Source organism: Pelecanus crispus, chromosome 11, assembly GCF_030463565.1.
Source record: "Pelecanus crispus isolate bPelCri1 chromosome 11, bPelCri1.pri, whole genome shotgun sequence".
Classification (NCBI taxonomy): domain Eukaryota; kingdom Metazoa; phylum Chordata; class Aves; order Pelecaniformes; family Pelecanidae; genus Pelecanus; species Pelecanus crispus.
In genome coordinates, this window is record NC_134653.1 from 23468228 (window position 1) to 23482287 (window position 14060).

Consider the following 14060-nt stretch of genomic DNA (forward strand, 5'->3'; position numbering starts at 1 on the left):
CTATTCAGGTTTGCAGCTGGGAGGCTTTGCCAGATCTCTAGATAACTCTAAAGGCCAGTGAGCAGCTATGACATTTTTAATCAGCTACACTTGGATAGATAATTATCTTTTCTTTCAGAGACAGAGGCTGAGGCATAACAATGCCAGCTTTCAGCTTCTCATGAATGAATTACTGCAATGTGCTCTGTGTGAATCTACACCTTAATAATGCTTCTGCGCAATTTAAACTGCTGAAGAATTCAGTGGCCCATTGTTAGTGCAGAGATATCCTTGTACTTTGTATTACACCATGCCATATGAGAGCTGAACTAATAACCTCCTTCTACAGGCTCCAATTCATCAAAGCTAACCCTGTCTTTAATGGAAGCACTCATATGTTAAAAATTAAGTACATGCAGAAATACTTTGCTGAAGAGGCAGCTTGCTCTTAAAAGGGATTCCTTGACTGTGGAATATGCTTTCTGTTTCAGTTTAAAGACACTTTGGGTCTCTCTATCAATTCCACTGTTTTCCCAGGAAACTTCCTTGTGGAAAAGCAGGCAATGGCAGAGAACCAGTCAGGTTTCCCCGCCACTGAGCAGGAACTGAAATGTTTTCTGTTACAAAAAATAAAGCAAAATATTTAGTTACAGAAAATGCATTTCCAGCATAGAGAAATTTCTAAGGTTGCATTTGACATTCCTTAAACATTGATGAGGAGAGCTGAGCACGCTCTTCTGGAAATGCTTATCTCTACACTGTATTCATGACAGTTAAGCCATTATGATGTCCCACTGCTACAAGCTTGGGTATTTTCTGAAGGTACACACTTCTGAGAACATTGTACCTGGGAGCCCCTAAAGGGACTCTCCCCGCGTGGTGGGGAACGAAGGATACATACAGATTCTGATTGAGAGGAGTAGAGCAGGTTTCTGAAGGCTTTGTTTGCTGCCCGCAGCAAAGACCAGACAGAACAGGTCCGTTCCTGAGTGTGTTTTTCTCCTCTCTCTTTCGCATTGTTGCACAGGAATGTTCCAAAGAGGCAAGAGTAGGTGTGCTGCACCAATTTGACCTGCACAGACCAATACAAATATTGTCATATGGCAGAAGGTATCAGCTTAATGTGAGAATCAGCATTCAGGCTTAAGAAGTAACAAATCTTTCCTTCACAGGGCAATACACCCCCTTCCTAAAGACTGACATAGAAATACACCTAGCATTTTTTGCATACCTCTTTATAAACTAATTGCCAAAGAACTCAAGCATAGTGTAATCTTCTAAAAAAATAACTAAAATAATTCAAGAAAAATTTAAAATATAAAGACAAAATATTTGTTCATAATCAAGTATAAAAGTCTTGCTGATTCAAACTCATAGCCTTGTAGGACAGGCAAAGAGAACCATGATACTGTTACAAAACACTAATGCAGCACAGAATGGCGAAGAATGGTGGGGAAAAGTGTTGATTTCTGTACGTTGGTATAAATGCACACAGCACACATGTCCTGATCATTATTTACTCCATGCTGTGGTCCCAGTCTGACAAAATAGCTTAACATGAACTTAACTTTAAGCATATAAATTACTTCCATGGCATTAGACATTTAAATGAAGACAAACTCTTCAATACTCTAATAAATGAAGGTGGTTACTCTAAAAAGGCCAGAATACTAAGGGTATGTTCACACACAGCTCCTGTAGATTAGCAGTGTGCTGTGAAGCCAGTTATAACCTTATGTATCTCATTTCACAACTGAGCTAAGCTAAGGCTGTACATATACTCAGTTACATGGCTGAGCTGGCAAGTGGCAATCCAAGTCAACCACAATCACAGGAATGTGCTTTAAATCTCTCAGTGGATCAGACACTTCATAAAAACTTTTATTCTTCAGTCCTGCAGTCAGTGACTGCCACTTTCCCAGAGGCCTACTTTCCAGCCTTGAGAACTGATTTTGATCATCCTAGGCAAATTTCTAATAGGAGAGCAGTCCACTTCAAATGAAAATAAACACAGCTCGTATATCCTACACATTTTCAGCAGAAAAACTGAATGGAAAGGTAAGGGAGAGGTGGTTTTTAGAGGAGGAGCCTTCAACTCAAAACAAGATCAAAGTAGGGGGTAGTTTTATTTGCCAGTAACTATGACTCTTTTCATGCTGTCTGGATGTATTATTCCAGAGTTCTTTCAGCACCTCTTAGAGGTGAGACTATTAAATTCATATAATTTATTCTTTCTTTAAAATTTAAAAGTCCTCAAGGGTCCTGCTCTGGTCTGAAGAGTGAACAGACCTCAGGTCCCATGAAGTATAGAAGTACTTTTGTCTACTGTATCTGGGCAGTTTTCCCATTTCCTTTATCAGGCAGCAGCATATCACAGATAGATGGGAAAATCAGAAACCCCTTGGGGCTCTATAGTATGTTAGTACTGGGTACTGGTTTAGAAGCAGGCTATAAAACAGCAATCTCTCAAGCCACAACTCACAAGGAATGCTTCGTTAAACTCGAAAGAGCAAGGGAACTGCCTCTGGAGCTGATGGACGCAGTCCAGCCACTGTAAAAACACTGGGCAGCGCTCATTTAGGTCATCCGAATTCTCACCATGGCCACAGCGATCTGCAAACTTGTGGCCAAAATCCAGCCACTCCGTCTCCACTAGCACCTGGAAACCCTGCAGAAATGAAAGTACAGATGAAAAGTTGCTATTTTTCTTTGGTTCAATTTTCTAAGACAGTCTGAGACTCGTGGGAATCACCTTATTACTGTGTCCTCACTCACTCCCATTTCCCTTCAGCATTGGCCTCATTACTTATCTTTACTGCTTTACCTAATGCCTCTGTGTTCTGAAATGCTGCACAATGAAATTAGGACAGATATGAATTCCCAAGCCACCATGAACAGGAAAGGAAATAAGGCATGTTAAGTCCTCAGTGACTGGCACAGAAGATATGAGACCTATCTTGGCCAGGCAGGGGTGAGTAGGAAATTCACCTTGATCAAAACCCTCAGGATCATGGTAACCAACATTTGGACAGGAGAGGAAATTTTAAAGCTCTCCCTTGAAAATGATGGGCAGATCCGTCTGTCATAAAAGAAAACAATTCATCCACAAAAGGACATCCATGCTTGGAGAGGGTGCTTGCCTGTGTGTATACCAAATGTAGCACAGTCACAGGGTTGATTAAAGGTCAAGTTGCAAGATTTCTTATGCACATGAAAAGGGCAAAGAACCTTTCAAAACAAGTACCTAGCTGAGCACCTGAATGCAACACCTCATCTTACAGGACCTAAAACCCATTGCAGGTTAGGAAGGTTTTGATTCTTAGTGGAAAGAAAAATTGTAGAGCATGCTTATTAAGTCAGCAGTTGTAATTAGAGCAAAAATAATAGCTGAGAGCTGAAAAGTCTGAAATGTGACAATGCTGAAGACTCATTTTCCTAAACATTTCTGATCCTTGTATAGACAGCTACAGTTTATGGTTTTCTCTGATGTGGTGGTGACAAGAAGTAAGGCAAAGGGAGCATACAGAAGAACTCTGCACTTTGAAGAGGAATGACAGCACTCTTAGGAGGGACCAGGAGGAGGTTCTGTGCCAAGGACAGAGCTGTATGTTTTGACCTGATGGATGGCGACTTCTAGAAACTATGTGAAAAAAGATCCGAGAAAGGCATTGCTACAGTTTCAACTTCTGGTCCTCATGTGTCTGAGGCTTCAAGCAGCAGTTTATTGTGCAGTTTTCAGACATACGCTTCTGTTCTAGACAAAAAAGTCATCTTCCATGTGGGCTGGCAGACAGAATCCAGCCACCACATATCACAAAATGCTGAAAAGTGATGGAGGAAAAAAAAATTCAGGCTGAAAAACCAAGAGAAATAAAACTAAGTGACAGAGGACAACAAAAATGTGAAACTGGAAAAACATGCAGTTGAGAAGCCTAGAAAAGAGAAAGGCTTTGTATCAATAGTTGGCTGAGAAACTGCAATGGTGTAATGGAAACTGCAATATGTATCACTTTGTACTACATATTCCTAAGCTAAATATGGGGAAGCATAGACCATGACTATGCAGTTACAGCAAAGGGGAAAAATATAATCTGCTCTTGAATTACGGACTCTATTTATACCTATATGTAACTGTATCTGCAGACTACTGTTGGTAAACTCCTGCTAGCTTTAGTGCTGCTTCTACTGGAAAAAACTGAAATAATTTATAGACAGACTTCCTCAGAAAAGGACCCAAACTCAGTTAACTACCTCATGCACTAACAGATGGTTTACAAACCTCTGTGGTCCTGTAATACGGATCTAGCAGCAGTTTGGCCAGCGCCACTATCTGGGGGGTTCGGTCCCAGCCATCTGAGCAGTGCACCAAGACTGGTCGTTGGTCTCGGTCCACGGCATGAACTACAAGTAGCGCAGATTTCAGAAGCACAGACAAGTGCTGCAGCCATTTGGTACTTTCCAGAGCTGATAACCAACTAGAGGAAAACAAGGGAAGACAGTTTTTGCTCTTTTAAAATGCTTTCAGGTTTGGATCTTTGAATTTATCAAGTCAAAGCTCCTATTTTAATAAGCTGTGAATGTAATTTTTCAACATTTTTCATTTAAGTCTCATTAACATTTTCCCAGATTTGTAAGAAACAAAGCCATGCAGTCCGCCTGAGGAACAGTCAGTCTCTGGTATGCGGTTTGCTGCGTTAAGACTTGCAAGAAGCTTAAACAACATTTTCCCAGACAAGAGCATGACACATCACCAGCAATGGACAATGTAAGCGCTACTGGGTAATCATTACTTTCAGCAGCCTCTGCTGCCTCCCTTCCTCAGAGCTGAGGATTCAGATTACCCAGCAGTCCCAGCACCACCAGCATATCTTGGGACTCTGCCATATGCCCCTAACAATTCTGTGCTTTAGTGAAAGGGTGGAACCTGAGATGCCTTTGAAATCTCCCATATTTCAACTATTCCCAGGCTTTACAAGGTCTGCTGCAGGTATCTTAAGAATCTCTATCCTATGAAGATCTACATATCCAGTTTAGTAAGGGTGGCCATTCTGGATCCACTTTGAAACCATGCTTTAGCAGCAAATTCAAACCAGAGATGTGGTAGAGGAAACAGGACTGGTGCAACTAGTGTCCTAGTGAAGACCCAACCTCAGTAGCTCCTGAGATGATGGGCCATTAGAGGGTAGTTATCCCATAGCACTGGAGAGCTATGAAATACATCTCCTGAAATGACACTATAAATGCATGAAGTACATTGAATACCACTAGAATTTTCTGAAGGAGAGCCAAGCTGTAAAGATTGAAGAACCAGGAATAGCAGGTAACCCTAAGTGCTAGCACTTAGAAGCCCACCTGAAAGTAGTAACATTCTAGTATCAATACTCAAGGTTACAATATAATCCCAGATCTCATTTTCTATGTTCACTTCCATGATAATAAACCAATTGCTTCCTTTAGCTCAAATTTTGTGGAAATTAAAAAAATATATAGCTTAGCATTATTACACAGGGAACTGACCAAGGGAAAAGCCACTGAGTTTCAGTTTACAAATCAGTAGCAAAAGAATGCAGTTGCAGAAACACATAAACGAAGGCAAAAAACACCAAACATCCACTTACTTTCCTGGATCTGGCATTTGTGTGCAGAGCAAACGCAGTGACTGAAAGCTCTTCCGGATAGAATGAATGTTTGCCATCCCCATGAACACTACTTCACAGTTTGGATAATATTCTGTAGGGAAATATCAAGGAAGAGGGAAGAAACTAAAAACTACACTAACTTAAATTTCTAAAAGAAGCTTTTTCATAAAAACAAACCACTGTTGCTGTGGGCAGATGAAATAATGTTTACAAATATTCTGTAAGGAGAAACTAGTACTTGAAGTTCAGTAGGTATTCCAGACATTACAGCCTAGAATAGCAAAACAGGAAAGAGTTAGCAAAGCGTTTGTGTATTTATTTTCAATGTTTCACTTCACATTACAAAAAGCAGAGTACAAACCTATGGGAATAGTGATATTGCTGTGGTCAAGATTATAGAATGCTTTTAAAAAGACTGAGAAACATCCTAAGATACTGCAAAGCATAAACAATATTTAACTGATAATTTATGAATGTTCTTAAATTTGGTAAACTAATGTACATTTTTATACAAGTTATAGATTCCTTTTCCTAACCACTCAAAAAGGTTACTTCATTTACTGCTTTATTCTGAGTTTTTCTATTATGAGGAACAAGCACAGATTCATAGAATGCTTTGGGTTGGAAGGGACCTTTAGAGGTCACCTAGCCCAACCCCCCTGCAGGGAGCAGGGACAGCTTTAACTAGATCAGGTTGCTCAGAGCCCCATCCAACCTGACCTTGAATGTTTCCAGGGATGGGGCCTCCACTACCTCTCTGGGCAACCTGTTCCAGTGCTTCACCACCCTCATTGTAAAAAAATTTTTCTTATGTCTAGTCTAAATCTATTCTTTTTCAGTTTAAATCCATTACTCCTTGCTCTGTCACAACAGGCCTTGCTAAAAAGATTCTCCACATCCTTCCTACAGGCCCCCTTCAGGTACTGAAAGGCCGCAATAAGGTCTCCTCACAGGCTGAGCAACCCCAACTCTCTCAGCCTGGCCTCATAGGAGACATGCTCCAGCCCTCGGATCATTTTTGTGGCCCTCCTCTGGACCCGCTCCAACAGGTCCATGTCCTTCTGGTGCTGAGGGCCCCAGAGCTGGATGCAGTACTCCAGGTGAGGTCTCACCAGAGCAGAGCAGAGGGGCAGAATCACCTCCCTCGACCTGCTGGCCACGCTTCTTTTGATACAGCCCAGGATACAGTTGGCTTTCTGGGCTGCAAGCACACATTGCCGGCTCATGTCCAGCTTTTCATCCACCAGTACCCCCAAGTCCTTCTCCACAGGGCTGCTCTCAATCCCTTCATCCCCCAGCCTTTATTGATATCGGGGGTTGCTCCATCCCAGGTGCAGGACCTTGCACTTGGCCTTGTTGAACCTCATGAGGTTCACACAGGCCCACCTCTCCCACTTGTCCAGGTCCCTTTGGATGACATCCCGTCCTTCTGGCGTGTCAACTGCACCACTCAGCTTGGTGTTGTCTGCGTCACACATGTGAGAAATACTCAAAGCTCAGGAAAACAGAAGATAGATGGAATTACTGAGCCTGCCTTCAGACCTTGCTATGGGATGTACTCATGCAACTCTGCTCCACTGGGGAAGCAGTATCTGTACAGACAGGGTCTACTAGTCAGAGGGAGCACCTAAGAAGATGCAGAAAAATACTAATTCGATAGTCTTTCCTGGATTTAGCTTTCCTCTGTCCTGATGCTTCTATCTGCACAAAAATGACGACATGATAGCTAAAATGACTTTTTTCTACAACAGAAAAAATTCAGGATTCAGAATATCAGATATTGAGTGCTTGCACAGGAAAATGCAGTAGTAGTCTTTTAAAAAAGAGCATGTTTTATATAATTTGATTTCTTAACTGTTAACAGGCCAACTAATTCTGACCCAAAACAGAACATCATGTTAATGATGGACTTTGTAACTGTGGTCAGAAGTGTCCTGGTTTCAGCTGGGATAGAGTTAATTTTCTTCCTAGTTGCTGGCATAGTGCTGCACTTTGGATTTACCATGAGAATGATGTTGATAACACACTGATGTTTTAGTTGTTGCTAAATAGTGCTTACACTAGTCAAGGACTTTTCAACTTCTCATGCCCTGCCAGTGAAAAGCTGGGAGGGGGCACAGCCAGGATAGTTGATCCAAACCGGCCAAAGGGCTATACCATACCACATGACATCATGCTCAGTATATAAACTGGGGGTAGCTGGCTGTGGGGAGCAATCGCTGCTTGGGGACTGGCTGGGTATCAGTCAGTGGGGTGGTGAACAATTGCATTGTTCATCATTTGCTTTGTATATTATTATTATTACTATTATTACTACTACTATTTTGCTTTATTTTATTTCAATTATTAAACTGTTCTTATCTCAGCCCACGAGTTTTCTCACTTTTACTCTTCCGATTCTCTCCCCCATCCCACCAGGGCAGGGGGATTGAGCGAGCAGCTGTGTGGTGCTTAGTGGCTGGCTGGGGTTAAACCACAACAGAAGCGACTGACAGTGTCAGACAATTTAAGCATTTTTTTGTCTTTTTAGTGAATTATGTTATATATAAAATGAAGCATAATCTAACTGAAATTTTTATATGGAGAGAGCAAAGCAAACCTGGCAATACCTGGAGAAAGCTTAGCAGCAAAAAGGAAGTACTTAATGCACATCAAATTTATTGAAAGTGACAAGCCGTTTGGAAATTTACTACAAAGAATTCAAGAACCAGTATACAGGAAGATAATTAAACATCTTGTATGCTCTGCTTTTCTGTTGTGAAATTTTACACTCTGATAAGTTATTTAGTAGTTTTGAGGTGTTAAATGGAAAATTCATCTTTTGTTACTGGTAGCTACATATCAAAGTGCAACTATTGCAGCAAAGACCAAAATAAGAATATATGGTCAAAATAGCTTTTGTTATCTTATCTAGATGCACTCTTTTCTAGACTCTCCACCCGTGGAATTTTAACAGACTGCATTCATATCCAACAGTGACCATAAAATAATATCTTGTTTATAATACCAATAACTTACAAGTGCCAATGAACACAGAAAGTGATAATTGCAAATGTATTACAAATGCAAGATCAATCAGGATTTCAGTTGCTTTGGGTCGTGATATAAATGCTGAAAAACATTTCAGCTTTAGAAAAATTGCTGAAAAGTTGTCTTCCATACAACCATTCTAGAATATTATTATCCTCTACAGTTAGCAGATTTTTACAAATTTGTTCGGGTTTTTTTAGACATTAGCACACTGGACACCTTTGTCTTGCTCTGGTTTATATATTTGACTCAGCAGGGGAAAGCTAATCAGCATATTCCACACAGTTCAGCATTTACTGAACACTGTTACCAGCTGGTTTTATGCTCTAAGAAACAGACTTAATTAACAGCTAAACCTGTCCTTTTGAAGGGCTGTGTGATAGCTGCAATGATCCAGAACTTTCATATAGATGAACAGCGCTTGCATCCACGCAGTCTGCTAAATATGCAGTACTGAAGTATATCAGTGCAGTTATATATTTGAGCAAATCCTTTTGGTTAACTTAATAGAAAACTGAGAAGAACCACTGCTTACCTGGGCACTCACAGCCCCCACCTTTGGCTCTATTCGCCACAGCTGCTGCGTAAGATCGTGCGTCTAAGATCAAAAGCTTCTGAGGCTGTATTGCCAAACTCTCTGCTCCTGAAGCATTAGAGATTGAGGAATCTGGGGAAGAGGATATGCCACTGGTGAATAACTGAAGGGATGCTTCTGACATTGTTTACAACAATGATTCACTCGAGTCCCACAATGCATATGCATTGCACATACAGAAATTGGAGAATGCCTGATTAAATACAAAGGATTGAATCTGTTACAGTACATATAAGAAATTAAGCTTCTATATAAAGCTCTGCCCTTTACAGAAAAGCAACAGTGACAAACTTACCAAACTCCACATCAGAGAGGTCCCCTCCATTGGAGAAATCTCTGGAACAATTTCCATTCATTAATTTGTTACTGTTGGACCTCGAGTCTGAGGCACAGGCTTTGGCTACAGACTGGACAAGGTGTTCATCATCTGCATTCCTCCAGCCCCACCAACTGACCTCAGGCTGTCCACAGCGGGAAATAACTGCTCCATTGCTCTGGTGCCTGAAAAAGAAAATAAAAAGAACAGCGGTGCATAACTTGAAGAATCGGGATGAAAAACACAGAGGGCATGAAAAATTAAATGGTGCACTCTAGTAGTTTAATTCCTGTCGGGGACCTCTCTATCATCCAGCAGTTATCCTCAACCTGTGATTCAGTGGCAGCATTCCACATGCTTCCCTTCAAAATGCTGACTGTGACCGCACAGTCACCGAAAGGTGAAAGTCAAAGCCAAGGTCAATAAGAGAAAACAAAGCATTTTCTTGCTCAATATTGTTGCCTGTTGGCCAGTGAAAGCTGGGAAACATTTTGGAACAGCAGATGAGGCATTAAAGAGGTATTCAACACCTGCTGGATAGTCAGGTCTACTGCTGTAATGCCAGAGTAAATAGGAAAGTTAAATTTAACCCATGCTAATTTTAAAGCTAGAAGACAGGAGTAAAACCAGATTCACTTTTTGATGAGATTTTTTAAATCAAAACATACCACTGATTAAATCTGAAGAAGGTTACAATTTTGGTAGGTATACAATTTGTATGTATACAAATTTGGTACTGGCAGAATTTGGCATGCCTTCTGTCTGATGATGTCTAATGGTAATCCAAAACCTTAATCTTGTACATTGATGGTATCCGCTTCTAGGCATCACCAGTGTCACAGGAGGTGGTCCTTGAACACTGCAGAACCATATCTAGAAGCCAGTGTATTTTAGGTATTGTTTCACTAGCTAAAAGGAGAAGAGCTTTTCACATCTCAGGATGCTAAACATCTGCAGTTTTACTCATTCTGAAGTTTGGTATTAGCGTCTGTTGGAAAGGAGTGGCTCTTCCACCCCCTTTTCAGCTTCTTCTCTATGTGTGGGTTTTCTCAATCCCTCTTCCTGACCCTCTTTGGGTAGTGTTTCATCATCTGCTGCCTCTCAAACACCGACTGTATCTAGCAGTAGAGCACCAAGGAGCTGATGAAGTAGAACAGTAGCTCTTATAGAATCATAGAATCATAGAATCATCCAGGTTGGAAAAGACCTCCAAGATCATCCAGTCCAACCATTAACCTACACTACCAAGCCCACTCTAGACTAATCAAGGGTAGACCAGACTAAACCATATCCCGAAGTGCCACATCTACCCGTTTTTTAAACGCCTCCAGGGATGGTGACTCCACCACCTCTCTGGGCAGCCTGTTCCAATGCCTGACCACCCTTTCCGTAAAGAAATTTTTCCTAATTTCCAGTCTAAACCTCCCCTGGCGCAGCTTAAGCCCATTTCCTCTTGTCCTATCGCTAGCTACTTGGGAGAAGAGACCAACACCCACCTCACTACAACCTCCTTTCAGGTAGTTGTAGAGAGCGATAAGGTCTCCCCTCAGCCTCCTCTTTTCCAGGCTAAACAACCCCAGTTCCCTCAGCCGCTCCTCATAAGACTTGTTCTCCAGACCCTTCACCAGCTTCCTTGCCCGCCTCTGAACACGCTCCAGCACCTCAATGTCTTTCTTGTAGTGAGGGGCCCAAAACTGGACACAGTATTCCAGGTGCAGCCTCTTAAAAAAAATAAAACTTTTTTAAAAAAAAATTATCTCTCAACGCACATGGCTATTCCCATTCCTCCTCCTACACAGAGAGCAGCAACACCGCGTTTTCCACCTGTTCGTTCCAGCGCATGTAGAAGAGTAACAAGGATGCGACAACCAGAGGCGCCAAGAGGGTGCAAGCACCAGTGCGGTGCCAGGCTGGTAAATAACAAAGTCCACAACCAAGTAAATTTTGCTATAGACACCGAAGTAGCACTGAAAAAGGAATATTGTTTATAAGCAGAATATTTTCTTCTAAAATGTGATATAAATTGCAAGCACTCTATACTGATAAACTTCAGAGGACTAGCAAATGGAGTACAGAGCCAAGTCTATCAATAAAAAAATACGTCAGGGAGATAACTGAAGAATGACCTAACTTGAACTTAGCTATTTTCTTCTGGTGAGTGACATTAAAAAAAAAGGAAGAGAGAATTTTTTTAAAATGTCTTAAGAAAATACTAATTCTTCAATTTGACCTAGCTTCTTGCACTACACATAAAGAACATATTTGAAATAATTAAAATGCATCCAACCATTGCAAACATACCCTGAAAAAGATTTAAAAACTTTCCCCTATAATCTATTATAAAGAAAGAGTACTGAAACATTATCACTGCCATTTCACTTACTGCCTCCATGCTGGCACATCCCACTGCTGCCAACAGAAATGTAATTCCCCATTCACTGAAGTGTTTACATCTGGCACTAACAACATTCTCCTTCACCTTCACTAGCAGTATCCTGAATTAGAGGACCTCAGCCATGGCAGGAAAGGAAGCCAAGCTGTCAGTACAAAGAGCTGCAGGTGGAATGGCCAACGCAGAGAAGAGACACAACTTCTCTCAGGCCACATGGCGAGTCAACGATGCTGAAGAATGGGTCACCTAGAAATGTTTACTCCCTGCCTCATGTCCTGTCTGAAATATCCTACCACTTATCCACACACTGTTCTTCTCTGTTTCAATGGCCTGTAGATATACATCCCTTTTAAGCAAATGCACCTCTAGGCAATGCCGTTCTTGCTCATGAGTCCCACCAGAACCCGGTATTTATAAAAGTATGCACATGCCAATTACAGTTCCTACATGTTATGATGCAGCAAAGGATTTTAGAGTGTTCCTGCAAACAAATTGGCTATCTCAGCTTCATGTCAACCAAGAGTTGTTTAATTCCCTCTAATAAGGCAACTGCACAGAATGGCGAGGGGTCAGCTGAATCTTCAAGCAAATTTCAACAGTCAGCTTGGACTGCCCTGAACAGGAAGAAAGCCCACCCAAACCTATAAATCTTAACTTTTTTTCCCTCTCACCACTCTAATAAATGTTTATGGAGGTGTGACAAATTGGTTTATAACTTGTCAGAGCCATCAAGCCCCCATCAGGTGCTGAGCAGCACCACCTCTGTAGTGTCACTGTGGGGCACAGCAGTAGGCAGCAGCAACTGCCTCATGCTACTCATTCAAAAGCAACACTTGCATCGGGTTAAGGCTCCGTGTTGCAAAAACTTAAAATGATAAAATAGTTGTGATATGGTATTTTAAGTATTTTTCATAGCTCTTTTGTAATTGTTTCATATAAAATTCCTTCACTGAAAGGAAGGAACTGACACACTGCATTAACTGAACGAAAGGAAAAGCAATCTAAATGCCATGGCACTTACACCAGGCACCAGCCAACTGCATGCAAAGGAAAATGTATTTCTCCTGAAATGAACAGCCTTCCAGAAACAGCTCCATTGATATCAAATTAATTCAGAAAAAAATATGTGCCAATCACTGAAAGGCCACCTAGTTTCCCGCTACGCTTGCACAAATAACAAAAGAAAATAAAACATCATTATATGTGTAAGAAATCTATTTTGAACACTCGGAGAAGCTCATTTGTTTTTGCATATATTCTCCCAGATTTCATTACTACCTGCCTGCGGAATCATTTTCATAGGTTCATAACCAGTTATATTTTCATCTCTAGGTTCTTGCCTCTCATTTATATCACAAAGAAAGAATCATTAGGCCAAAAGTTGAGTTCATTGATAGCTGTGAAGACCTAACACTCCTAAGCCTGCACAAATATGCTATGTTCAGATGTACCAGCAAAAATCAGCAAACAATTCTATTTACGGTAATATTGGAGGTCTGAGGAATCACACTCATTCCAACCAGACTGGCCACGGGAACAAAAAATAGCAAATAGTTTAAGTGTGATTCTGAGGTCCCTAGAGATAGGGCTGGGGATAAGATGGTGTCACTCAGATCTCAGTACCCAAAAAAAGATTAAAAAAAAATTACAGTGAACCCTTCACTGCAAATTTCCTAACTCTCTAGAGACAAAGCAACATGCAGCCTCCCTACAGAAACTAAATAGTAAATCACCACAACTAAAGCCCTTTATAAACCGTCATATAACTGTATGATGTATGGTACACCTCTGCACATGCTTAATCTTCCTTTTGTTCAAGCAACCTTTTGAGTACAACAATAAATCCACTAAGTCCTTCTACCCACAAAGACAGGGAGGACTACTGAAGGTTTGAATAACTCCCTCCATAGCATTACTTAACTACTAGTACTTGCAACTGAAAAAAATCACTGTTGCAATTCATGAATGTAATTCAGCAAGTATGATACACAGCAATTTTCTGTTTACCTTGGCCTCCTGTGCTGGCAGAAACACTGCCTGCATGAGTAGTCACCTGCAGCAGTGGGCAAGACAAAAAAACACCTTCAACACAGCTAATTTCCAAGAAGG

General features: G+C 41.1%; 1 protein-coding gene across 2 annotated transcripts in view; it reads right to left on the reverse strand.

The window, feature by feature from the left end:
- The window catches only part of MTMR3 (myotubularin related protein 3), an 84143-nt gene that overhangs the window by 11130 nt on the left and 58953 nt on the right, over window positions 1-14060 (reverse strand). For both annotated transcript variants that reach the window (XM_075718365.1, XM_075718364.1), the window contains 6 exons: window positions 9539-9744; window positions 9184-9315; window positions 5598-5709; window positions 4259-4454; window positions 2462-2647; window positions 881-1051 (listed from right to left, as the gene is read on the reverse strand). In XM_075718365.1, the coding sequence (XP_075574480.1) occupies window positions 881-1051; window positions 2462-2647; window positions 4259-4454; window positions 5598-5709; window positions 9184-9315; window positions 9539-9744 (1003 nt within the window). The remainder of the gene's footprint in view (window positions 1-880; window positions 1052-2461; window positions 2648-4258; window positions 4455-5597; window positions 5710-9183; window positions 9316-9538; window positions 9745-14060) is intronic.